This window comes from Dendronephthya gigantea, unplaced genomic scaffold (genome assembly GCF_004324835.1).
Source record: "Dendronephthya gigantea isolate DGI-Jeju-01 unplaced genomic scaffold, DenGig_1.0 000072F, whole genome shotgun sequence".
In the NCBI taxonomy this organism is placed as follows: Eukaryota; Metazoa; Cnidaria; class Anthozoa; order Malacalcyonacea; family Nephtheidae; genus Dendronephthya; species Dendronephthya gigantea.
Genome location: NW_021163082.1, coordinates 1,091,789 through 1,116,721, shown reverse-complemented (window position 1 = coordinate 1,116,721; position 24,933 = coordinate 1,091,789). Strand labels below are relative to the sequence as shown.

The window sequence follows — 24,933 nt, the reverse complement described above, 5'->3', positions numbered from 1 at the left end:
GTGCAACATGATTCTCCGGCTAATTGAGTTGAATGCGTTTGTAGCATCCACCAATAACACAGCATCCGTCGCATCTCCTGCATAATTTCTGACATGGCATGAACTGCCACCTCACAGCCAACTGGTTGTCCAGCACAAAGCTGAACATCACCTGCACTTTCCATGATTTGAGGCTTGATTGCAAAGATAATTGACTTTCTGATGATCCTACGATGCACTTCACCAATTCCGATGGGACGAACACCTGGGTTCTTATCCAGTGGTATTAGGCGACACACCAAAAACGCCTCCAAACTTGTGGTCTGATCTGGTTCAATATCAACATTTCGTGTTGCAAGTGTTCTCGCCATTAACGCAATCTTCGAAGATCTCTTCCAGCGTCCCCATAATTGCGAGACACTAAAATATGCCGCCAGCCAAGTGCATCAAGACCAGAAGGACCAGCAGCACCATGCGTTCTCAATGCTGCCTTCGATATGGCTGCTTCATCAATGTGGGCAAACAATACTGGATCAATAAAGGGTATCTCACCATCAAACATGATGGAAGAGTCCTCGGGTTGTGCAGCTGGATGTTTTTGCTGAAGGTCCTTATACACAACGTCATTTAGGGGTAGAACTCCACCAGAAGATTACTCATCCAACAAACACAGGGCTGCATTCACTTTACCACGGAGCATTAGACTAGCGAAGGTCTTGGAAAGTTGTTCAATGGAGACGGAAAGTTGTTCAATGGAGACCTTCCTAGAAGCAATCAGCGTTGATTGGATGGTCTTGCATTCCCGAAGCAGCTCATCAAAATCCCCCATATAATTCAATCATCCAACGTTTGCTAGTTACCAGTTTTAACTCATCTTAAACTCGTGCATGCGCATAACCTACAAAAACGCCCAACGTCCATGACATAATGGCGGACAACTTTTATTTCGCAGGCGTAATTATAATCTTCGGGCGGAATTAGTACCCTCGCCCGGCTCGGGGACTATTATAGCTACAACTGTTACCGAAATCTTGGATTTGCTTTCAATATTGGTATCCTTATGCAGTCTAGCGAGAAAGGTGTCCCGCAAATTTAGTACTTTACCTCTGCGTCAACATGCATATGTAATTTTTAGCGCATTAGTAAATTTTAAATTCTGGACATAACAAATTTTTTTTTTCGTTCTTCTTTTTCTATAAGAAAAACTTCGCCATGTCTAATTTCCCTACTATATTTTTGGTTTGGCTAGAATATTTTGTGCTAAAGTAGTAACTATATATGGTAGGCATTTCTAAGATCGGCAAAAACAACAGCTGTATCTGATTACAGTCTGGCAATACAGCCCATATGAGTATCTCAGACTAAATCTCTCTCAGAGTGCAAGTATCTCAGATTACAATTGTCTAATTTTAATGTTTCTGCGACTTGCTCAACCCACGAAGGCCCCAGACAATGGTATGATTAAGCAGTAGGTACGCAACGCTTACATGTGGGTAGCCTCTAATTTTATATAAAGCACTGGCTGCAATAAAGCTAAGCCTTGGCAAAAAATTTGTGTTTATTGTGATATAACTTTACTATAATTATTATGACAATTATTGCACTTCACACCTCTTGGCAATACAGCTTCACTTGATCTTGAAGTTAATTCAAAATAATGTGTAAGTTTCTGTATTCCTTTCACTGATATTAAACCAGAGTAACCCAATGCTTAGGGTCCTTAACTCTAGGTTATAGTTAAACGTAGGTTAAAACTGTGTTGTTCAAAGCACGTAGGGTTAGCGTTTTCAACCCTGAGTTAAAATTAATAAAAAAATTAACCTTGCTAGCTATAGGTGGTTTAACTTTTTAATCCTGCATGGGTTAACTTCGATTCCAAATGGATGATAAGGAACGGGAACACGTATAATTCTTTATGAATTAAACACTTTAAAAAAGTTTTAGGAAAAGTTTCGGACAGGATGCGCAAAAATTATTTAAGTTTGACTTCGTTCTGTTTCAGCTAATGTATTGATTTATTTATCTTCGATTCAATGCAATACAAGATAAATACTTACAACCGTACAAATAAGTAAAACATCGTAATGAAAATATTTGTTTCAGATGCCATTGGATCAAGTATCTTAGCTGATCATTGTATTTCAAACTTCAAAATCTCGATTCTCAGTGTGATTGATTGGCAGTGGTAAGAATACGTTTTTTGAATTTATTATTCAAACATTGCCTGAAATTCTTAAATCGATGGTTTATAATTTGCTTAATTTTATTTCATATCGTTTAACATACAAAAGCTAGTGTCTTTCGTTTTGAAACTTGCCAAAATTCCACGCACGGAAATTGCATTTCAATTCCAGTTCAATACAACGTTACTGACCTCACGACATATAATTTTTCGATTGACAATATTCCCTCCTCGGTTAAAGTTTTGACGCTCGTTTATTGACCAAACGAAAGCGTTCGTATATTCAATTTAGTCGTCGAAATACATGTAATCCTAGGTTTAATCCTGGGTTAAATAACCCTACCGCTAACTGGGCTTTCTGCAACGCAAATCAAAACTGAGGTTTAAAATTTAACCCTGGGTTAAGCATTTTTAACCCTGGGTTTGCGTTAACCGGCTTTTGAACAACCAACCGGCCAGAGGAAAGGGCATTACAATTGCAACAGTTCTCATACCAATTGTAAGCAAACAGCCTTTGAATCGCTGTATTGCGACTTAAAGGTGTAATTATTTATGTTTCAATCTCAGGGATATCAGTTAACAATAAATAACTTTGATTTACTGGCTGATAATACCATACAAACTGCTTACACTAGTACTGACTTTACTGTTTAGAATTGACTGACCTCAAAATTAATATTCAATATTTAATTTCTTTGTAAACAATCGCATACAATGACATTGTTACACCCTGTTTACCAGTACTTATACCAAATAATCACCCTGATTAAAATCTTATAGTCCTGTCCTGGAGCCTAGATTTTCCTCCACGTCATTTAACAATCTTAGTAAGTTACTAAAAATACATGCATGCAGCAAACCCCTTGCCATTTCAAACGAAGCAAAATATTTCCTGAGCTAGCCAGGCCTAACCTTCAATATTATGAAATGTAAATTCCTAAATGTAAAGCCAATAGCTGATGTTTCAAATATTTTGGAAACAAACACAGTCGTAAAGGTGAAGTGAAATCACCCGTTTTCCTGCTGCTTTCCGTTGAATTAAGTTATAGACTTTCACAGTTTAAGTGAGAGTTAATACTTCATTATAGCTAAACCTTCAAAACATCAAAACAGCCCAAATAATATAAATAACCAACCAGTGAACGTCGAATGTTGTTTTTCGATCATTAGATTCATGCAGTGATTGCAGTCGACTATATACAAACCTTTTAAGTGATATTTGTTATATTAAAACTCCGAATTACACTTTTAAGGACCCTTTGGGAGTTAAAACGATGATGTAAAGCCTTAAATAGTCGGTCACGTCTTTGCAAAACCGAGCAAAACGACATTCTGTACCAAGGTCATAAAATGTATTCGTACAGCAAACACGAAATAAACCTCAAACAAAATAGACTCCAACCATTTCAAGGATTATAATCGAGTTGTTCCTTTTCACCGCTAATTCCTCCAGTTCTGATAATATTTTAAACTCTTCCCAGTGTTCTATATCTTTTATTTGATTCCACATTTCATATTTTGTTTTCGAAACATTTTTTAAAAAAATAGTTAGCAAAATGACAGTTAAATACTTAAATTGCTGACGTTTTTCACTGAAACACAAACGTTTCGTCTTAGCCAATTAAGAAGTTGCTGATTACCAGTCTACACTCGTTCACATTTCGCGCATGCGTACAAGTACCATGATCATTGAACGTCGATGACATTTGAGCAACTTTGGATTCCGCTATGTTCTCCCGGGTCCCGGGTATAATTCCTAATCTCCGGGCGGAATTAGTACCCTCGCACGGTGCTCCGCACCGGCTCGGGGATGATAGTGATTTGAACATACCACAAGTACAATTCACTGTTTATTAATTGATGCAAATAGAATACATAGAACAATAGTAGAACAATAGTATTTGATTCCAAAGCCATTAATATGGCACAGCTTGTTTCGGCAGTCCTGGAGCGATAAACTTGAATAGTAACGGCCATGCAGTCGCCCATATTTGTTTATCAAATCGTCTTTACAATCGCCGTTCGTTCGACTACAATGGACAATTGAGCGATTGAAATAAACAAATATCGCAAAAAAATCTTATAAAGTCCATTTACTGATATTTTCAAAATCAGAATTTGGTTGTCATGGGAGAAGCAGCTTTAAACTCTCTGGCAAATCATGATCATTCAACATTATGGCAGAAACAGCAAGGGACCTAGAATAGAATCCTGGGGAACTATGCTTAATATTTCTTTTGGCCACAATACTGCTGCTCGCGGTTTACAGATATGAAGCAAACCGGCAAGCACGTTGAGAGTGACATATTGCCAGAGGCCGCGGAAGATCGTAGGGTTAGGGAGGCGGAGGGGGATACTCATATTGTCATGTTAGCAGACCGTAAAAGCAATCAATTTAAAAATAAACTAATAAACTGAACGCGGAGCTAAACGAAGCATAATTTGGAATTTATGTCTTTCTTTATGGAATTGAAGTTAAAGGTCTTGAAGAAACGATCATTTCTGCTGAGCTGCGCAAAATATTTTCAATTATAGCTCTTTTGATGGAACAAAATCTAGTACTTTGGACTTGATCTAACCCAAAATCTGTTCCAAAACTGCCTTGCGCCTGAAAAACCATGGCTAATTTATGTGCTCCTAAATTTTAGGTTTGCTTACAATTACAGCATTTACACCCCACACAATAATAGCATTCGAAAAAAACAACTCGAGTTCAGAATATGTTCGTATTCCTGATGTTTTCAAGTTTCAACTAATGTTGCGATACATCAACACTCGAAAAAGATTCGCGTAAGTTTAACATTGAACTTTTTAAGAAGTGTTTTTCGAAAATGAAAGTATATAGATTATAGTTCTAATCGTTAGTAAACATACTACTTCGATCACCACCTGCAGCGCAGAGCTACATTGTCATTGAAATTTCACTTCCTGTTGAATGTCTACATGCATTATGGGACTTATGAATTAGGCTCTACAGAATTAGAATATAAACTCAAAGTTTACAACGTCTCATGACTCGTTAAATTTGTACGACTCTTCACCATAGCATTTATTTAAAGCAGTATTTCAGACGCGTCATCGTCGTCGTCATGTTGCCGTGCTGCATCCTTTTAAGGCGGATTTCCACTTACAGCGAAATCGTTCGCTAGCGAAATATTTGCATATTTTCTTTTGAATTCGAAACAGTCAAGTCGAACTAATTTATTTATGCTGTTAAAATTCAAAAGAAAGTATGCAAATATTTCGCTAGCGAACGATTTCGCTGTAAGTGGAAATCCGCTTTTAAGGCCCACACAGACCGAACGCGATTTGCCAACCCGGCACGATTTTTAAAAGTTTCTCTTTTTCCAAAAGCAGATAAAATTGAAACGTTATATTCTTGTAGATTACTTAACGATAATACATTTTGACTACTCCGGCGTCCATAGATTCCAAGTTTTGCTTCCGGAAATTAATTTATATGCTTGTGAAAACTGAGAATTCGCGTCGCGTTGCCGCATCGCGTCCCGTCTGTGTAAGCCTTAACTGTCCAGCAGCGATGACGCTTGGATCAAAGGGTCAAGCTGCGTCTGACCGGTTTTCGATAATATTCTCAATACGCGTTTCTGTTCAATTATACTGAAAAGTTTAAAAAATATTATACCGTAAAATATTTATGCGATGTTTTCTCAATTACTTTACATCTCCATGAATGCATGTTCGTAATTCTGTTCACATGTGCACACAAGTGCATATTTTACAAGTTTATGTCTTACAAGGCTATTGAGAATAGGGACAACTCCGGACCAAAAAAGGTTCTAGAATCTAGACAAAAGTCAAAGAGGTCAATTACGATTTATGAAGGCGGTGATTATTAACCGGTTGCTTAACTCGAGTTACCCGACTCTTAGCTGATAAAGTCGTCTTTTGTCGTTGTCATTTTTATTTTTGGATTCATGTCTTTTCAAGTTCAGGATTTTGAATCTGTAAGTAATTCAATGTATACGTATATGCTTGCATGAGACTATTAAATCGAGTTGTTAGTTGTCAAATAAACGGGAAGCTTAGTATAATATTCTTAAATTACTATGAAATTCATTTACTATATACCGGCTGTGAAAGAGTATTATAAGGCCCTCGCTTATCACATACATTTACGTCATCCTCAGCATGTACGTTGATTATATATGTTGTACAATTTATTCATTCAAAGTCAGATTAGACTTTTCATTGGCATGATCTATAATACAGGAAGCATGCATGTCTAGATCTTTCAATAATATTGGCTTTGTTATTTACGGAATGGATGGATGTTAATCTGTTACGTTGTTATTGTGTTGTGAGTTATATTTTCGAAGAAATAAAGGTTTCACTGAATAAGAACGAGTATTTGTAACAGATTATTTGATTTGCTCAATTTAACTCAAAGAGTCAGTGTCAGTCTATAATATAGCATGATTTGGTATTCGCTCGACATAAATATGGATGCTTGTGGATATTATATTTATGATCCCACGCATGCATGTATTGCTTATAAGGGTATTGTTTCAGTTTCCTGCACATGTTACTTTAAAGTGCTGATGATCGCAAATCAGTTTTTAGTCACATAAAGATTATTTAATAACTTATTTTACTCTTCGACGTGGACTTCTGGTTAGGAAACATGCAAAATTTATGTGGGGCCGGAACAAATCAATTCAAAATGTTAAAAAAAATGCAAGAACCGCTTGAGTTGTCGTATTTAAATCTCAAGCCCCGCTCTGAAGTCCACTAAAAACGTTGCTGCCCCGCTACCGTCAGTGTACAAAGAAAGCTTAATATTTCTGTTGAAAACATGTGAACTAGTGCACTTTTTATATAATTTAATAGCTACGTTTTTATGCAACATCAAACGAAATCGCTAAAGTATGCAAGAAGTCTAACACTGCGACCTCTGCGGGTCTGAACTTCTCCTAAAGAGAATAATCCTTGTGCTGGCCTTTCACTTATAGTAGTTTTATCTCCTTCGTCACATAAAAATTCTGGAAATGACGAAGATGTGACGAAGATCTTATGCATATAGATTGGCCCCATAAAAATATATAAAATTTTATTGAATTTTTTAAGAAGTTGATTTAAGAGAATAGCCTGCATTAGGCTAATCTATACATACTCATATGAGAAGATTTTATTTTTGGTGGACATCTGTTAAGAGATACTATTTAAATAAAATTACCGGGGTATGGTAAACTAAAAAGTATGTGCCCCGCTGTGCCCAGCCTGAAAGCTGTTATACGGTTTCCAATTAAATATGACGTTATTAGATCGTGAATTGGTTGATACGCATGCAGTTTAAATAAAGTATAATTAAGTGAATAGTAAAACAATACACTTTTTCATTTTATAGTTTTGAAGTCGAATAAAATACAGAAAATTAGTTGCTCCTTCGGTTAGTGAAGAGGTAAAGGTCGTAAAATTAACTTTACTAATGCATGTACGCGACAGTTTTTGCAATCTTTCATCACTAAAATTATTGTCTTCCAAGTGTTGAGCAACTGATCTCCACAATGTGCCGAATACCTGCACTGACATTTTAAAATATTTTGTAGTAAAAATTTTCACGTCGATGTACTATTGAGAATTGGGGTAAATTTTTAACATTTTTATAGCTCAGGAAGCTTGCACACTGTGAGGAAATGTTCACTCGTGCACAAAATAGAAGCAGAATACAACACCGCGCACACTTGAGGAAACAGCTCAGCTAACAGTCAAGAGTGACTTGTTGTATTGCATGTATTGTACGCTCAGCTCAGCTGTTTCCTCCACTGTGCACCGGGCTGTAGGGAAGCGTTGGATCTTAATCCCCGAGCCAGTGCAGAGCACCGTGCGAGGGTACTAAGCCCGGAGATTAAGAATTACACCTGGGTATTGTGACAGAACATAGCGGAATCCAAAGTTGTCAAAATACTATGTCAAGAACATTTGGTGGTTTTGTTAGTTATGCGCATGCGCGAAATTTAAATGAGTTGAAACCGTTAATCAGCAACTTTCTCATTTGGCTGAAATTTGTATTTCAATAATAATGTCACCTGCAAAACAAGGAGGAATTTCGTTTTGAACAAATCATTTCTTCTGAGGCAAGAGCATTTCTCACGTTGACGTATGACGCATATATCACGTCGACGTAGCAAATTTGGGTCCTATATATATGGCAGAGCCATAGGAAACATTATTCTATTGCAAGGGAACTGGTAACTACTGACAGGAATATACTGGATATCAGGATTCTTTAGGAAATCTCTGGATATTTGCAGGCCCGACTGATAAAATTGCATTTAGCAGCTCTTGTTACGTTTAACAAACAGTTGAAATTAAAAAGAACAGTCGTATGACTGCATGATGATGTCGCTTCGCAGCAATGAAGGTCAGTGACAGTGTATCGATTGGAAAATCCCGTTTGCTTGTGAACAGAACTGGAGATGATTGAGGGACATTCTTTCAGTGATAAGGTATAAAGAGATTGCAAGGAGTCACTATTAGGAGTCACTAAGGCAAATTTAGTTTTACAGCAAAGGCCAAACATAGCTGTACGTAAAAATTCTTACACGAGCGCGACCGAATATTAATATAAACATATTCCCACTTACTATGGGGATGATTCCAATTTACATTAGCAATACTAGAAGGTATATATGTATAAAACATTTCGAAATCACCAGAACAATCGAATTCATCATTTAGGTCGAATAATATTGGTTTAAACGTGTTTGAAATTGGTTTAAAATAGATACGTCTCAGTATGTGACGAATGACGGACGGAAGCAAACAATTTCTGTTCACAGTTGTTCAGGACTAAGACTCTGCCTACACCGTTTCGGATTCACGTGCCAAAGACATCAGTTTAAGTTGTTTTACTGTATAGCTTTATTCTTCGCCTAGACTTTGCCAATTTCGATCTCGTCACCAAGTGCTGCAATGACAGACAAAAGCTTCATAATAATAATGATGATGAATGTCTTTATAGGGCATTTTCATTGGATAAATTTTAATGGAGATAGGGAAATCCCCTCTGGCTCTGTATAAAAATTGTTTGTGAGCTTATTATAGATTTAAAATATGCGGATATATTTGCCAATCAACAATATTGTGCTTGAAGCGATCTAAAAGAAATTGTATGCATGTTGATGGCTGTACGGCGCTATAGAGGAAACCGCAGATGCATTCAGAAAAATGTGTCATGCTTTCTGAAATTTTCTGCATAAACGTGCCACAACATGTTAATGTCCATGAGTTGCATTGTCTCAGCTAGTCTAGCCTGCAAGTCATGTATTCCGCTATTAACTTTCTTGTCTTGTTTTGTTTCAACCTGCTTTTGGTTTTTAAAACTCTATTAATTTATTATTGTAAGGGTGAACTTGAAAACTAGGATCTCACCAGCTTTAACTTGTTTTGTACGATCACCCTAATTTGGGTAATGCTATAGTTTCTGTTTAGTTGCGTGTGTCGTGAGCATGTCTAGGGCTGATATGATGAAATTAGGTGTGTGCAATCAACATTGACCAATTTGAAAATACAGAATTAAACATAAATTTACATTTGACTGACGTGAACTGACTTGTTCATAACTGGATGTAAAGAAACCAAGCTTAACCTCTAAAGAATCACCATACGATCTTTCTATGCTTTGGTTATGTTGTGAAGAGTTCACCACCAGGCACCAACATGCATTAGTATAACATTTTACATGTTAATTGTGCATCTGGTCAGGTATATACTACATCAGTATTGAATTACAGAATTCCAATGAGAAATAAATATTTTAATCGGTTTTCTCTCCTTTATAACCCAGTATATTTATAGTTTGTTTGCTTTACTGATTCTAATCCAGTTGCAGCATTGAAGGTTACTATTAGTTGTTTATTAATTTCTCCTTTCTAGGGCAATATCTTTGCGATCATGCCTGGAATAAAGATTACGAATGAAGATCGTAATAAAATTAATCCTAAATTCTTCTGCACGTCTTGTAACCTGCTGCTGTCAATTCCAACGCAGACTATTTGTGGTCACCTGATGTGTTCTTCTTGCATCAACACACTGCTAACGTATGTACCTAAATCAATTTCAATCCTATATAAATCCTAAATTCTGCCGGTGCTTACATCGCTGTGCTCGCATGCAGATTATGTCCATAGTTTGATTTTCAGTTCATTATCAGCTGTGTTTCCCTTGGGCTAAACGTAATAACAAAATAAACAGGGAGACATCGTTTTGTGCTTTAATTGTGAGTTCGAACACGCGAGAAAGCATTAAAACATCGTCTATCCTCACTTCCTTGTTATGGCTAAACGGCTCTTATACATTCCTTCCTGTACTTCCTGTATTAAGAATAAGGAGCGTCCATATTCTTCCTGCATGTACAACAAATACATTCACTTCCACAAAAATAAATTATTTCTAGATGTATCTAATTATAAATTTCTTTGCTCATGTCGAGGCAGTATGCGAAGATTCAGGCAGTATCGTCTCAGAGTAATTATTGAAGTGGTCATATATATACACACGGAAATAAAGTTTTCGTCGATTAGCGCCGGATATTTAGACAGCACATAGTTGTAAGTTACAGTAAAAATGCATGCAAGCCATTTGTTTACATACAGATTAGACTTTCACTTTGAGCACTTAGGACAAAATATTAATGGTTTGGGGCATGTTTAATCGGGATAGACGTTGCAACAAAATCGTAATTAAATAGAGACCGTGGGTAAAAAATCACGCCATTTCCGTATATGCAAAAAAAAAGGAACTGTTTTTATATTATAGTTTTCCTGAGTTGTATGACAAAACCGATGAAATTTAGTACTGACTCTCTCAAGACGCATTGAAAGGAATTGTGAAATTTATATAATTTTTTTCGATCTAAACTGGAACTTTACTTCGAGAAATATTGCATCATTTAATATTGATCGTTATTCAAAACTACAAGGCTGACAAATGGCTGACTCACAGTCAAATTACCTATTAAATGAGAGACCTTAAATCACGTCGTCGTCGTAACGATTGCTCTACAGTGTTTCTACACGAATAAGAGCTTCGTTTTCGGTGTTCACCTTTTTGTCTCTGAAATTATATGATTATGAGAGAGTGAGGTTTTTGAATACAGGCAATATAGTCATGTTGAAATCAGATTTTACAAAGCGAGCTTTCTGGAAACTAGCTAGGGTCAAGTGTTTTAAGCAACGACGACGAAATATACGTGTCTCTACACATGCAGTAGAGGTTGTAAGGGGCGGATAAAAGCCAATGTGGGAGCATTGGGCATCGTAAAAATCCAGTGACCATACAGCCATTGTTGCTGGTGGGAGATGATAATTTTAATAAATAAAGATTTCATTACAAACAATGCACGACCTTGATGAAAGGCTGCGGTGCAACCTCGCAGGCCAGGCTGTTCTTCCTACGCTTCACGGCCCTCCCTGCGGCAAAGACCCTGGTTAAGGCTGGTCACGTGATTCTTTTGTTACGCTTCTCCCGTGTGGGGATGGGTGGGACACAAGTAGCGCGTATAAATCACATCCGTTTAAACAGCGTGTTTCTAAGGACTGAAAACGAATATCGAGCGTTGTTGTACCGCAAAGCGAAATAACCTGTGTCGTTATTGTTATTTGAACTCTAAATTTGCTCATCAACGCTCAAATTCAGAAGATAGTTAGGACGGCCTTCGAGTTTCTGGATTTCATGTCAACTGAACTTGTAACGATCCTAAAACCGATTCTATCGACAATGATACAGTACTAATAGTAGCGAGTTGGCTGCGGTGCGCGGAGAACAAAATTAATGAGAAGCGTTTTAAGGTAAAACAACTTCAACATTCTGACACTCCTGACTTTCAAACTCTTTGGATACAAGTAAGACTTCCACGAGGTTTCTGCAACTGTTTACCGCCCTCCGAACGCAAATGACGGGAAAATGCTTAACATTTTATCACGGGATGTTGCAAAACTATCACTGACAGGATATTTAAACCAACCAGAAGTCGACAATTTGCCCCACCAGTTTTAGCTAAAGCAGTTAGCGCACCAAATCTTCTCCTTGCGTGAATACATTGGATCTCATTTTAACAAATCAGTTTGTCTATTATGAACCAAACTCCGTCATAATGCGCCCATCTCTTGGTCTTTCTGGCAACTGTTTCACCGCATTATATCTGAAGCAAAGAAAACACAACCCAAATACCGTAAATGATCGATTAATCGAATTAATAAAAGAGATACTGCGGACACAAATGCTTGGCAACTACCTAAGCCAAATTGACCGGCTGAAGACAAATTGGGCATTCAGGGAAGGTGAATCCTAATTAGTGGTGTAGGGAGTTGTCTCTAAGCTTACATATTTGGTCTCTCAGCTCCAACCAAAGATAATTATTTTGCCACAACTGTAATCAACAACTCTTTACTGGAGTTTATGCAAGATTTTCATGCCCCCAGCTATACCACATCTGGAGCAGCCTTATCGGTTGTTGACGTATCGTCAGTTGTATTAATAAAGAAGAAGAAAGAGTTAAAAAAGGAAATTAAGTAGCTACTATATGTATTCATTTTATATCAATATTCATTCATTATGGATCCTAGCCAGTTAATCTGCAATATAACACTCGCAATTCAGTTCGTGTAAAGTTTAACTGCAAACTGCAAATGTATGCTTTTTCTTGATAACCCTATCTGGTCTAACTGCTATATTAATTTCAGGAGCCCAGACCCTCGTTGTCCTAAAGATGGCACAGTACTAAGGAAGGAAGATGTGAGTTTAAACGCCTTGTGCATATGTGTACTCATACAACGCAAATTTGAGCTATTCACGTTGATAAAATTAATTTTAGATTTAAGAAAAGGCTGAATAACCATTATACACGTCCATCCAGTCCAACATTAACTCATTGTGTCATTATTGTGTTTTCTTAACAAACATTCCAATCAGAGTGTATAGTCCAGTGACCAATTTTCAAACTGGAATGGAGCTAACAAGCCTCTGTGGAAAAGGCATGCAATGGAGACTGTATAGATTTCAACTACATACCTGAAACAGTGACTGAATAAATTTAGCTGTCTTACATAGCATATTTTTTTTGAAGAATATTGAGATCAAAAGAACAAGTCAAAAGGTGGTTGACACTTTAGATGGTTACTGATTTCAAAGACACAGACTAAGGAATAAACAAAAGGATATTACGGATTCCTATATACCTAACTGAAAATAAGTCAGACTGGTTTTTTACTTCCTCAGTGCAATTTCAGTATCGACTTTAGAAAAGAGACTGTTTTTGCATAAGTTGACTCTGAATTTAAATTCTGTAGTTAACCTAAGAAGTGGCTAGGAATTTAAAAAATGATAAAAAACGAAAAAGTGAAGGAAACTTACGTAAAAAACAATCACAGAAAACTCGCGTACATTGGTTTTGCGATTTTTTGCTGGAATTTTTCTAGATATTCCAGGACAAGTTCACTGGCCGTGAGCTAGGAGCCTTGAAATTGCACTGCCCTAATGCAGGCTGTCGTTGGTGCGGTGTTTATATTGAGATTGAGGTGAGATTTCGGTTAATAGGTGATATAGAGAATTATTATAATTATAGTAGCACATATATTTATCCTTTATATCTCGATTTATTATGACCCGGAAATTAAGAGCGATACAATATTAATATTATAGTAGAAAGCTTCGTAAAGCATTTCTATAGATCAGTTGGACAGGCGTAAAACAAATTACTGTCAAATTAACGTATTTAACATTACTTCAACTTTTTTCAGTTTTTGTTTCTCGTCGAGCAAACGGTTATATCCTAACACTGCAAGTTAATTATAGTTACTCGATAAAGGCCGTCATTGTAAAAATCATCGGCATAGACAGATGTTGACTAGTTTGGCTGATGTTCGGAAAATTACGAAGGATTATTCAATAAAGAAGATATTTCGTCGTAATTTTTTGAACATTTAACAGCCAATCAGAAATATGCCGACGAATTTCCCATGATGATGTTTGTCGAGTAAGTTACATCTCGCGTATGTTTTTACCACTGGTTATATCATGTAATCCTTTTTTAATACAGAACCATTTCCAGGTCTGTGGGTATGCTATGATAAAATGCGTGAATTCTCAATGTCAAATGGAGTTCCAGCGGCTGCAACTAGATGAACATTTGAAAAATGAATGTGAATATCGTAAAGTTATTTGCAATTATTGCCCACAGAATGTCTCTCTTGCTTCACTTCAGGTAATACAATATGAGATTTAAGCATGGAATGTTTTTAGCAACACCGACGTCACACCACAGAATACGTAGGCTTATAATCAGAAATGTAACTGAGAATGTTTCCATGTTCTCAAATAGTTTTAAAATAAATATACAAAAATATTTAGCAATGTTTTTTGATGGAATGGAAAGGGAGTGGTTGCGTTTTTCTTACACAGCCTATATTGTTGGAGGCCGATCGCCGATGACGAAGAAAATTTATTCAAAATAACAAAAGACTCTTCTCCATTGATAATTGGAATGGCAATCACGGTCTGTCAGTGATTAAAGACAATCAGGCTTAAATTCTGTCTAGTCTGCAGTCCGTATACGTTGTCTCACGTGAGTTTGCCTGAGAATATAGTACTTCATATCTGCACTTATTTGTCATTTGTGTAGGACCATATTAGTACAAGCTGTGATGGTGCACCAGTAACATGTAAATTCTGCAAAACAGAGGTTGTGAGAAGGGATATTGAGAGACATGAACAAGTTGTGTGTGAAGAGGTTCCTGGGGAATGCGAATTCCACCATGTGGGTTGCAATCATGACAAGGTAATAGTTTGTTGTTTGTTTCGGTAGTAACTAGCAATTAATGAATTAAATAATATTCTTGTTTTCATTTCGTAAAATAAGAAAGCTGCCTTACGTTTTATGCCTTCCAATGCTGTCAGATTATCTATTGATATTTGACACCCTAGCTTATAGTAATACTAAGTATGAAGAAACGAACCCCATTCTGTGGGTATAAAAAAACTGATTCTAAACTGGGTTATAGCTAGACCGCTTAATTGGGGGGTGCATATTCATATATTTATGTTTATATACCGTATGAACAATAGCGTATACAAAAGGAACCAGTCAGCCACACCTAAGACGAATATATAAATATACACACCCCTCAAAAGCACTGTACTTTCTAAAGTAAACTCAAAGACCAGTTTAGGGCTTAGTCTGAAGAGCATTTTAAGTGAGGGACCTAAAGATTTACTGGACTAGTGTTTGAGTAATATTACTGATCTTTTATATTCAGGAATGTCTCTAATTTTGTGATTTGCAGACTGTGAAGCGAAGAGAGATGCGTCGGCACATGCATGATTCTGTGATCGACCATGTCCGATTACTTCTGCATTTTGTCCTTAATTTCGTCAGCCAACTAAGCAGCTACATTCCACGACCTGAATTTACTGGAATAATTCAGAAAGTTCGCAATGATATCTCCGAAGTTCGTTCAGGCCTGGCTGAAAACTTTGTCACCGTTGTCGGAAAATTGACTGGATTGGAGCGAAGAATCGAAGATTTGGAGTCCAATCGTGGTGGTAATACCCGGATGAGAGATGAGCTTGTTGAGTTTCGAAGTAAAATAGAGCAACTTAAAACAGAAATCAACGTTTTACGTGAACAGAATAGGACCTCCGAGAGACAATTGCGAGAGAGGGAATTGCAACTGGAACGGATGCGAAGCAGGATGGATCAAATTGACGAGTCTCTTGCTCTGAATACGGTGAAGATTGCCGATTTGGAGACCCAAAAAGGTCCACGTGCACAACAGTCTATTCACAGTTACAACGGAACCTTGCTGTGGAAGATTGAGGATTACCAGAAGAAACGACAAGATGCCATAAATGGGGTAAAAACATCCTTGTATAGTCAACCCTTCTACAGCGCTCAGTATGGTTATAAGATGTGCGCTAAAATCTACATGAATGGCGATGGATTTGGAAAAGGATCTCATTTATCACTTTTCTTTGTTGTCATGAAAGGTAAGTTGACTTGTATTATAATAGTTGTTCTAACTTCTAACTGATGCGTATAGTGTCGTAAAAGTGTTTTCAAAGTTCAGTTTGAAAGCAAAGAATGCAAGGACAAAAATTACGGGGGGTATGGGAGGCGACCCAAAAAAAATCGTTATTTAGTGGAAGTGGGCTAATATCAACGATCTTCCGCCGTCTATTTAACAAATAGATAACATTGAGCCGTTGTCTGTTCAGTTATTGATACACGCACGGTATGGCCACATACAAAAGATTGACCCGCAAAAAAATGTTTAAATGGAAATGTAAAACATGCCTTTAGACCAGAAAACTGTTATTCAAATGTGAATGGTAAAAAAATGTACGATTTAATAATATCAAAAAAATATACGGAAAACCCTTTGGAATTTATTCATCAATTTCGTTTAAATTAATTGGAATTGGAAAAAAGCAGTGACTGGTTTAAAGTGGTTTAAAAAATAGTTGAAATTTCGCTATTCGTAGCGCATTTTAATTTATTAGTTGAATTTCACAGCTCGAATTAATTGTACTTAATTTAATTTGCTTATGACTGGAATCATATGACTGGAGAAGTTGATCTTTCAGTAGTTACAAGTACAACAAAACTTCATTGTTGGAAATATCTCTTCGAGTGGCAGCACCCTGAGTGAGGAGATAGGTGAGCCAATTGTCGTTGTGGATGGACAAAAATCAATGAAGGGATGGACTCGTATGCAGTTGCGAAAAAGCAGTTTTCTGAGAACATGTCGGTACTAATGACATGGCAGAATTTGAAGCTTAAGCACTGTCGTATGGAGACGATAATTGGGGGGGACACATATTCATAATTATATTCATGTTAACAGACCTGTAAAGACAATGGATTTGAAAAGAAATCTATCTTGCACAACATTAATTATATGAATATGTTCTCCCCCCCCCCCCCATTATCGTCTCCCGTACGCCTCTGAGCTTAAGGATGAAGAAATCAACGAAGAAGTGGAACTATGGCTGTGTGTAGCTCTGGATGAGCCTACTAATTGTGCACGAGGTCATTAATTTCCATCACTCGTGACACTGCGGGGATTGAAGCGCATGGAAAATAATTGTTTGCTGAGTGAAGATAATTTACATGCACAGATAGAAAGTTAGCTATACCTAATAATACATGTTATCCATGTTCTATTAATCTTTTAATTATTATTCATTGATCTATTGCAAGAAGATTTCTTCTATTCCTGGTTCATTTCATTTAAGTAATAATAAATTCATATGAAGCAACGACTCATCCGACTTGTGATGATTAAAAAACGTCCAGTCATATTGATGTTATGATGAATGCAAAAATGTAGGAAAATTGATCCAAGAGAAAGCGGATGAAGAAAAAAACAAAGAAATTATTCTTATTTCTTTGATGTGGCGCGAACTCTGGCAAGGCCGCCTCAGATTGAAAATCCTCTCTCCCTACTGAAAGTACCTCAGCTGTCGCTTCTTCCATGACACCGCATACATCGAACCTAGACAAGCTTGCCGATGCTGCAAGATACTTCAACTCATCAGAATTTCTCGCGAGAGAGTTGTTGAAACGAAGGATCATAAGCTCTTTAAATGAAAACGAAATCGACGCAGATATGCTCGCATTTCAAACTCAGCAAGAATATTGGAAGAAATGCAAACAGAGCTCAATCAAACTTATTGAAGAAAGTTGCAAAGATCTAGAAAATAATTTAAAGTTTCGAAACTTTACAATTCAGAGTCCATCGATGTTGTTGTCTGGAGAAGTTAGGAGGTAATAACAAATGCGATTGTGAAACTTGTCTTTTCCCATTACGATATTGAATCAAAAGTGAAAACAAACGGCGAAGAAGTTCTTAAAATATTTTTACTTTTGTGTTTCTCTTTCCTCTTATGTTCATGGGAGTTGTTATGACGAAAACCAAGATTTTAACGAAACATCTTTACAAAGGGAAGCTTAACATTGTAAATGCACTCATTCTGATCGATGCTTCAAAGGAAAACCGTAGACATATCCGAAGTGACGAAAAAGCAAAAACATTTAAATGAAGAGTTTACACACTTTACAGTCACTAGACGCAAGTCCCAGGCAATTTAGTGAACACGGAGTCCCACCCAATCTTCCAAACCTGCACTTTTTTGCTGTTTTAGTTTGAACCAATCTTTGGAATTGCTGCCCTCATGCACCTTCTATGTTATTTATGTCTTTTCAATTTATTAACAAGAATCACCTTAATAATCCATAAGGGCCAATATTATTCACCCTTTTATCTCGTTAGACAAAAGCTAGTCAGATGATTGGATAAACCAAACAGGGAACCTTGTTCAAAATCATGAATTTTGCAAGATTAAAAAGGTCGAGGAAAGACACAAATATAATCTCAGATTTTCTCCTTTAAATAGCGTGCGTTTACAGACGTTTCGACATGAAATTTTTTTTCTTTGGGTACGAGACCAATTTCTTTCGAGTTTTAAATAATTTTAAAAAATTACGAAACTTAGTTTATTCACTTTATTTCACATCTCAATTTTTCGCGTAAGTTGTATAGAAAGATCACACTATATAAGTATCTGCATAATTTTATTATCTCAGTGTATATGAGAACTGATAAAAAATTATTGGATAAGGTTGAGCGTGATATACAATCTCTGTCTTGATAATTCTCAAAATCGCGCGAAAACCGAATTTAATAATTATTTTATTATTCATCCCAACTAAAATATAGATAAAATAATCGTAATATTTATTTTATTTAGTTAATAATTGTTTTATTATCATTTATATTTAAAAAACCGACTCTTGCTGTCGTGAACTATTAGAGAAACTTTCATTTGTTGATATGACGTCACAATTACAGAGTACGGCCATACTGAATATTAAATTGCACATCATGATTACAAATACCAGGGATTAATTGTAAGTGGCTAATAATAATAATAATTATTTTTAAAGGTGACTATGATGCTCTTCAAACTTGGCCATTTCAAAAGAAAATTACTATGATGCTCTTGGATCAAGGTAATGGAGATCACATGGTTGATGCATTCCACTCTGATCCTCAAAGTTCGTCTTTTCAACGCCCGAAATCTGATATGAACATCGCATCGGGATCTCCCTTGTTCATGCCTATCGACAGTTTGAGTAATCGTCAATACATCAAAGATAACGTTTTGTTCATCAAGATCATCGTTGATTAGTTAAATGAAATTAGAACGGCACAAAAGTTATCGATCAAAATCAACTTATGTTCAGAGAATATTACTGGTTTCGCTATAGCAACAATAATTATTACATTAACTTCCTAGGATATCCACACCACGTCGGATGAAGTAAAGTTTAATTATTTTCCTTAAACAGGCGAAGACAATTATTCCTAACATATTCTTGATGTGGTGGATATATCTAAAGGGTAAATCAGTTATGATTTTGTGGCACTTCACTCGTTGTAGGTAAATTCTGAAGGTTTTTAAAGGGTCTTAATTTCGAGTGTAATCATACACAACTTATCAATTCAAGCCAGAAATAAATACTTTTTAATAAATACTTTGTCATTATTTAAAAAAAAAATTCAAGCCAGGAACAGTTGAGAAAAATTAGTGAACTATCACCGGTCCACCGAGTAATACTGAATTTAATGAAGAACAGTTGCAATTTTTTCTACAAAAATGCACAAACTTTAACAGAGTATTGAAACGAATCAGCCGGATCATATAAGGGATATAATAAACAATTGTAAAAATTTGTAAAATATAGCCTAGAGAGGTATCGTATATAAGAGGATATAATGAATGTAAACCTTGTAAAAATAACGTATATATTTTGCTCGCACATTGTGTTTTAAGATCTATATCTATTATTATAAATACGCTTTTAGATGAAGAAACATTTCATCAATCTAATTAGTGAACATTTCTTGAATGATTGAATTAATTTTAAATCCCATTGAAATGACGAAATACAGAGCGAGTTATAATTCTGTTCTTGCAAACGCATAGACGCATTTAGATGATGAATATAAATCAAATATTTACACAATTTACAATAGCCTCTGAAAGTAGTATACTAACTTTTAGCACATAATGTATATAATGCATAATTGATAAAATCACAAAATGTGTCTTCCTATGTGAGTGTTCCTATGTCATTTTTACATAAGTGCATGATCAATATTCATTATTATCCCAAACACCTTTAAACTTGACCTTTACGGGTATAACCGCTAACATGCATCAACCTGCAAAACCACAGTTTTAGTTTTTAGTGCCTGTGTCGTGTTCTGCATCTAATTGCTGTTACCTACCCCCGTAAACATCAAGTTGAAGGATTTTAATGCCTACGTTTATAAATCCTATAGTAATAGTTGGCGACATTCCAATTACCTACTGAAGTATCTCATATTAAATTTTTGATTCCTCAAACTTAACATTAGCATATAATGCGCGTTTAGACATCTTTCTACCTGACGACGGCGATCGCGACTTCGCGAAATGAGTTTGAAGGCATTTTACGCAAGGAATTTGCCAGAATTTTTCTCTAAATTCAGTCGACACGATGATGTACAAATAAGGATTACAGGCGCTATTTGTTACTAAAAGAACATCAATACTGTGTAAAAAGAATAATGGTATATCATCTTCACCTCCCTTGATCCATTGCCACGTCCGACCAACTGCAAGGGGCAACATACAGATGAATAACGCAATCACAACAGGCCATAATAGTTTCAAAGCTTTCATATTCTTCATCAATCTGTTCACATGAAAGAGTTTTGAATGAATATCTTCAACAAAAACATTTACACGCGTCTAAATAGGGCGAGTAGTTTGTTAAGTTTTTCAATACGTAAACTATAGATGTGTGCACTCAGCATTCTTGAAATAAATAAACCCATCATAGTAAAATAAAATTTGAACAATTATTATTATATATAAGAGACGGGCCCTCGGGGGAAGCATTAATAAAAAACGGACACCTGTTTGTAACGCTATGAGTGTCATTATATTATTTTAGTCGGGTTCCATCTCATGTGTACTCATTAAATTTCTTTGTAATTTGATCAACCACACCGCTGTACGTACATTGTACGTTGTAATTTGTGAAGCAGCTTCTTTAAACGCCCACCTTTACCTTTCTCATCTTAAAGAAGAGCTCAGAATGCACCAAAAGCATAGAAAAGATAATTTCTACGTTGTCAATATCTTTTCGCATTTTCGGAATTCTCGCGTGAGTGCACGAGCAAGCAAATAGTTAATTTGTTAATCGCGCCAAACCTATCTACGCACGAATTTAGGGGCTGTTTACATGAGCCCGGTTACACGAGATTCAACGAAGCGTGATTTTGGGGCATTGAAATGAGCAGATAACATGAGCTTGGCAGTCGTATAATCACCACAACAATAGCATGTGTTTGTTTGGTGTCATAAAGATTTATTTCAATACCTCAAAGTTCTCTCACGCTTCGTTGAATCTCGGATAACCGGGCTCATGTAAACAACCCCTAAGTGATGTCGGCTACCGTTTGTGTCTGCAAGAAAAAAAATCACCCCATGCATTCTTCCTGCACACCAGGGGCCAGTTGTTCAAAGCTGGGTTAGCGCTAACCTGGGTTAAATTTTAATCAACTGTTTTTGTTTAAGTGCTTCTGAACCACTGTTCATTTTAAAACCGTTACAAAATAGGCTTTTGTCGGTCCATAAAATATTTATGTAAAATTATACTCCACTTTGTAAACGAGCGATTAAAATTATGTAAAATTATACATGTAAAGGTTTGCAGGGTTAAGCTAACCACCGGCTTTTGAACAACCGGCCCCAGCAATTTATGTGGACAAGTGTGTATATTTTTACATGCAAAGGATAACAAACACCTTAAAGTTTTGTATTCCTGCCAACCGGAAATGAAGACTATTTTATTTGGAATTTATCTAAGCAAAAACCAAGAGTTAGTTGGAGCTGAGAGACACGTTAAACATGCCCGTCTGGGCACGCCGTACTTCATGACGAATCTACTGGATCTTGGTCGAAAAACTGCATTTTGGTCGAAAAACCCTAAGAGGAAATTCTGGTTTTTGTCAGGCAATTTTAGGTTCTCGACACGAAATGTACTTTAATGGCGTCGCATTAAAGTAAATTCTCGCCACGAAATATTTCTAGGATCGAACAAGCACAGTGATAGTGTGCATATGTAGAGAATATTATACGCATGGTTTTGCGGAAATATGGAATTTATTTCGAGTGTTGAAGAGAATATTGCTCACGAGCGAGCGCAGGGAACGAGTCAGCAATTTTCTCTTCAACACGAGAAATAAATCAATATTTCCAAGCAACCATGTAGAATATTCTGTTTATTATATGAACAAATTATAACAACAAATTCAAAAACTGGAACGTTTTACAAGAGATTTTTTGATTGGTCAAACCTATTTCCTACGCGGTTTTTGATTGGCTTGCGAAAATGACATTTTTACACGAAAAAAATATCGCAGTATATAAATATTAAATGACGATTTTTCTCCGTGGCGTAAAATTCTATGTAACACTCATGTTCATATAATAAAATGCATTAGTCCTGACATGATTACGCCCCCAATATCAATTTATGCATGTTTTTATCAGTTTTGTCGAATTTGCAGGATATGATAGTTATCTAAACAATCGCGTGGCGTGGAATCATAAAAAAATATGCGAAACGTGGTGAAGGCTTAAACCATTAGAATTAAACTATTATAGTTCATCATATTTACACAGTTAAATGCATGGTTCTGTATTTTAGGGGCCATATGGCTTCAGGATAAACCACTTGTCCACATCTTGTATAAATCATCGGCTAAATATACATGTCTAATTAATTTTAATATTTTCAGCGTGTAACAAACATAAAGTCAAAGACAACAATATAAAAAAGTGTTTACCTTTTAACAATTATATCATCGCTGTAGACTTTCGAGAAACTAAGCAGAGATCTTCTCATTCGAATAAACATGATTATTATTACCAAGAATGCGGCGACAAAGTACAAATCCTCAAGTGCATAAAGTGTATATGAAACTGGTTTCGAAATTGCCAATTCACAAGACTCAGCCGTCGTGTTTACATTTCGCAATGGAATTTCGATAATGGGATAATATACAGCAACAAATGCCCAAATAGAAATCACCGTGAACCAAGCAGATCTGACCGATATTTCATTCAACTGCTTGATGTTTACAATCGCATTGCATCTTGAATACCATATCGCAACCAGTGTTAAAACAGAAGCAGGCATAAACATCAGCGAAACAGGCAGCAATATTTTGCAAGCAAATTCACCAAAGAGCCAACGATTGTGAGAAAATATCAACAGAAAATAGAAAGGATTGCGGATAACAAGGACTCCCATATCAGCGACGGCCAAATTGATAAACAATATTTTATTTGAGGTTCTCTTTATGGCCCTGTAGCGTAAAATAGCCAAGATAACCCAGCAATTACCCAAAATACCGATGAATGCAAACAGCCACTGTAAAATGAACAATGTAGTATGGCTGTTCATGATAATGTACGCTTGATAATATCGTTTAAAATGTATTTAGGGAACAAAGCGCACGACTATTACGATTATCCTCGTACTATAGTCTATACTGCAATATAGCTTTGATTTTGATTTCCGTTATAAAAAGTAGTACACTTCCTTCAGTTAGCCACAGGTATACACACGACAGCTTTAAGGAGAAAGTAAACCAATTTCTTTGAATTTCAAAGCCACTAAAGCAGGATTCAGTGAATGCAATTCATGTAATTTAGAAATATTTGGCCTCTTTGTTTGCTTTTGGCGCATTTGATGTAGGGTTTCAATCTGTAGACCATTAAACCTGGAATGCCAGCTTTGCTTCTTGCGTATCGTAAATGAAAAAAGTTTTAGATACAAAATTTTCCATCAGCTTCAATATATTTTAGCTTGATCTCGTGCTCTTCAACGAAACCAAATGTCAAGCAGACGTCTTCCGTTGCGTGTAATATTGAGTCCCGTCGATCCTTATTAATTTGTTCGACCACTCAGCGAGATGCCAAAAAGCGATACGACTCTAAAGTGGTGTGATTAAATTTTGGCTGTGAAATCCAAAAACGGATTAACTAGTTGAGAAGAATGTGCGGTGGGGAGTAACTACCTAGCTGTTGCTTTAGGAAATGTTTAACATTATATTGACATTGTTCTTAATAGATTGCCATGCAAATATGGCAGATACGAGGCTACTTGGTTGCCACGCGCTGTGGCAGTCTGCTCACGCGGCCAGTGACAATGTAAGCGACAAACGTAAGAGGCACGCTTTGATGGAATACTGGATTTGTCTTACCTCGGTTCGCTGTAAGCTTGCTTCTTCATCACTGAGTATTCGTTGAAATTGCAAAACGGGGCCAGCGTAAACAGGAACGGTGCGAAAATAGAATGTGTAACTTAGACGTTTCTAACTGAATAGCAGAAGTAGCCAGCGATGCAGACTGTCAACTTGAAGTATCTTAACTCAATCAAAAGCATACCACATGCTGAATCATTAATTCTCCGTGAGAATAGCCCGCAGCAAATTTTTGTATTCTAATAGTCGGCATACTTCTTAATATTTAACATTATCTCATGTATATTGTCGGTTTTTTATGTACAAAATACTTAAAAACCGGCAGCGATCGATCCATATCGTTGTCAGGAAGAAAATATTGGACAACCTGTCGCATTTTAAGATAACGATCATATAACAGCAGGCGTGGATGGAATAATAATACACTAA

General features: G+C 36.4%; 2 protein-coding genes across 5 annotated transcripts; one reads left to right on the top strand and one right to left on the bottom strand.

Moving 5' to 3' along the window:
* The first annotated feature begins 5,899 nt into the window (after positions 1-5,899).
* On the top strand, positions 5,900-19,909 carry LOC114531436 (TNF receptor-associated factor 3-like). 4 transcript variants are annotated; one of them, XM_028553042.1, is made up of 9 exons: positions 5,900-6,126; positions 7,527-8,628; positions 10,058-10,221; positions 12,865-12,916; positions 13,600-13,698; positions 14,220-14,384; positions 14,802-14,957; positions 15,463-16,165; positions 16,766-17,009. In XM_028553042.1, the coding sequence occupies exons 2-9, from the start codon at positions 8,599-8,601 to the stop codon at positions 16,825-16,827; spliced, it is 1,431 nt and encodes a 476-aa protein (XP_028408843.1). In that variant the 5' UTR covers positions 5,900-6,126; positions 7,527-8,598; the 3' UTR covers positions 16,828-17,009. The 4 variants fall into 4 exon arrangements, with proteins under 4 accessions (XP_028408843.1, XP_028408842.1, XP_028408844.1 ...); XM_028553041.1 differs by having other exon boundaries at positions 16,763-17,009; XM_028553043.1 differs by lacking the exon at positions 16,766-17,009 and adding an exon at positions 18,451-18,494 and having other exon boundaries at positions 5,901-6,126.
* An 80-nt stretch (positions 19,910-19,989) lies between these two features.
* LOC114531437 (neuropeptide receptor 15-like) lies at positions 19,990-24,915 on the bottom strand. Its single transcript, XM_028553044.1, has 3 exons — positions 24,505-24,915; positions 23,083-24,234; positions 19,990-20,921 (listed from the first exon to the last, which is right to left on the bottom strand). Exons 2-3 carry the CDS (start codon positions 23,700-23,702, stop codon positions 20,570-20,572), a joined length of 972 nt encoding a protein of 323 aa, XP_028408845.1. The 5' UTR covers positions 23,703-24,234; positions 24,505-24,915; the 3' UTR covers positions 19,990-20,569.
* Positions 24,916-24,933: the final 18 nt, after the last annotated feature.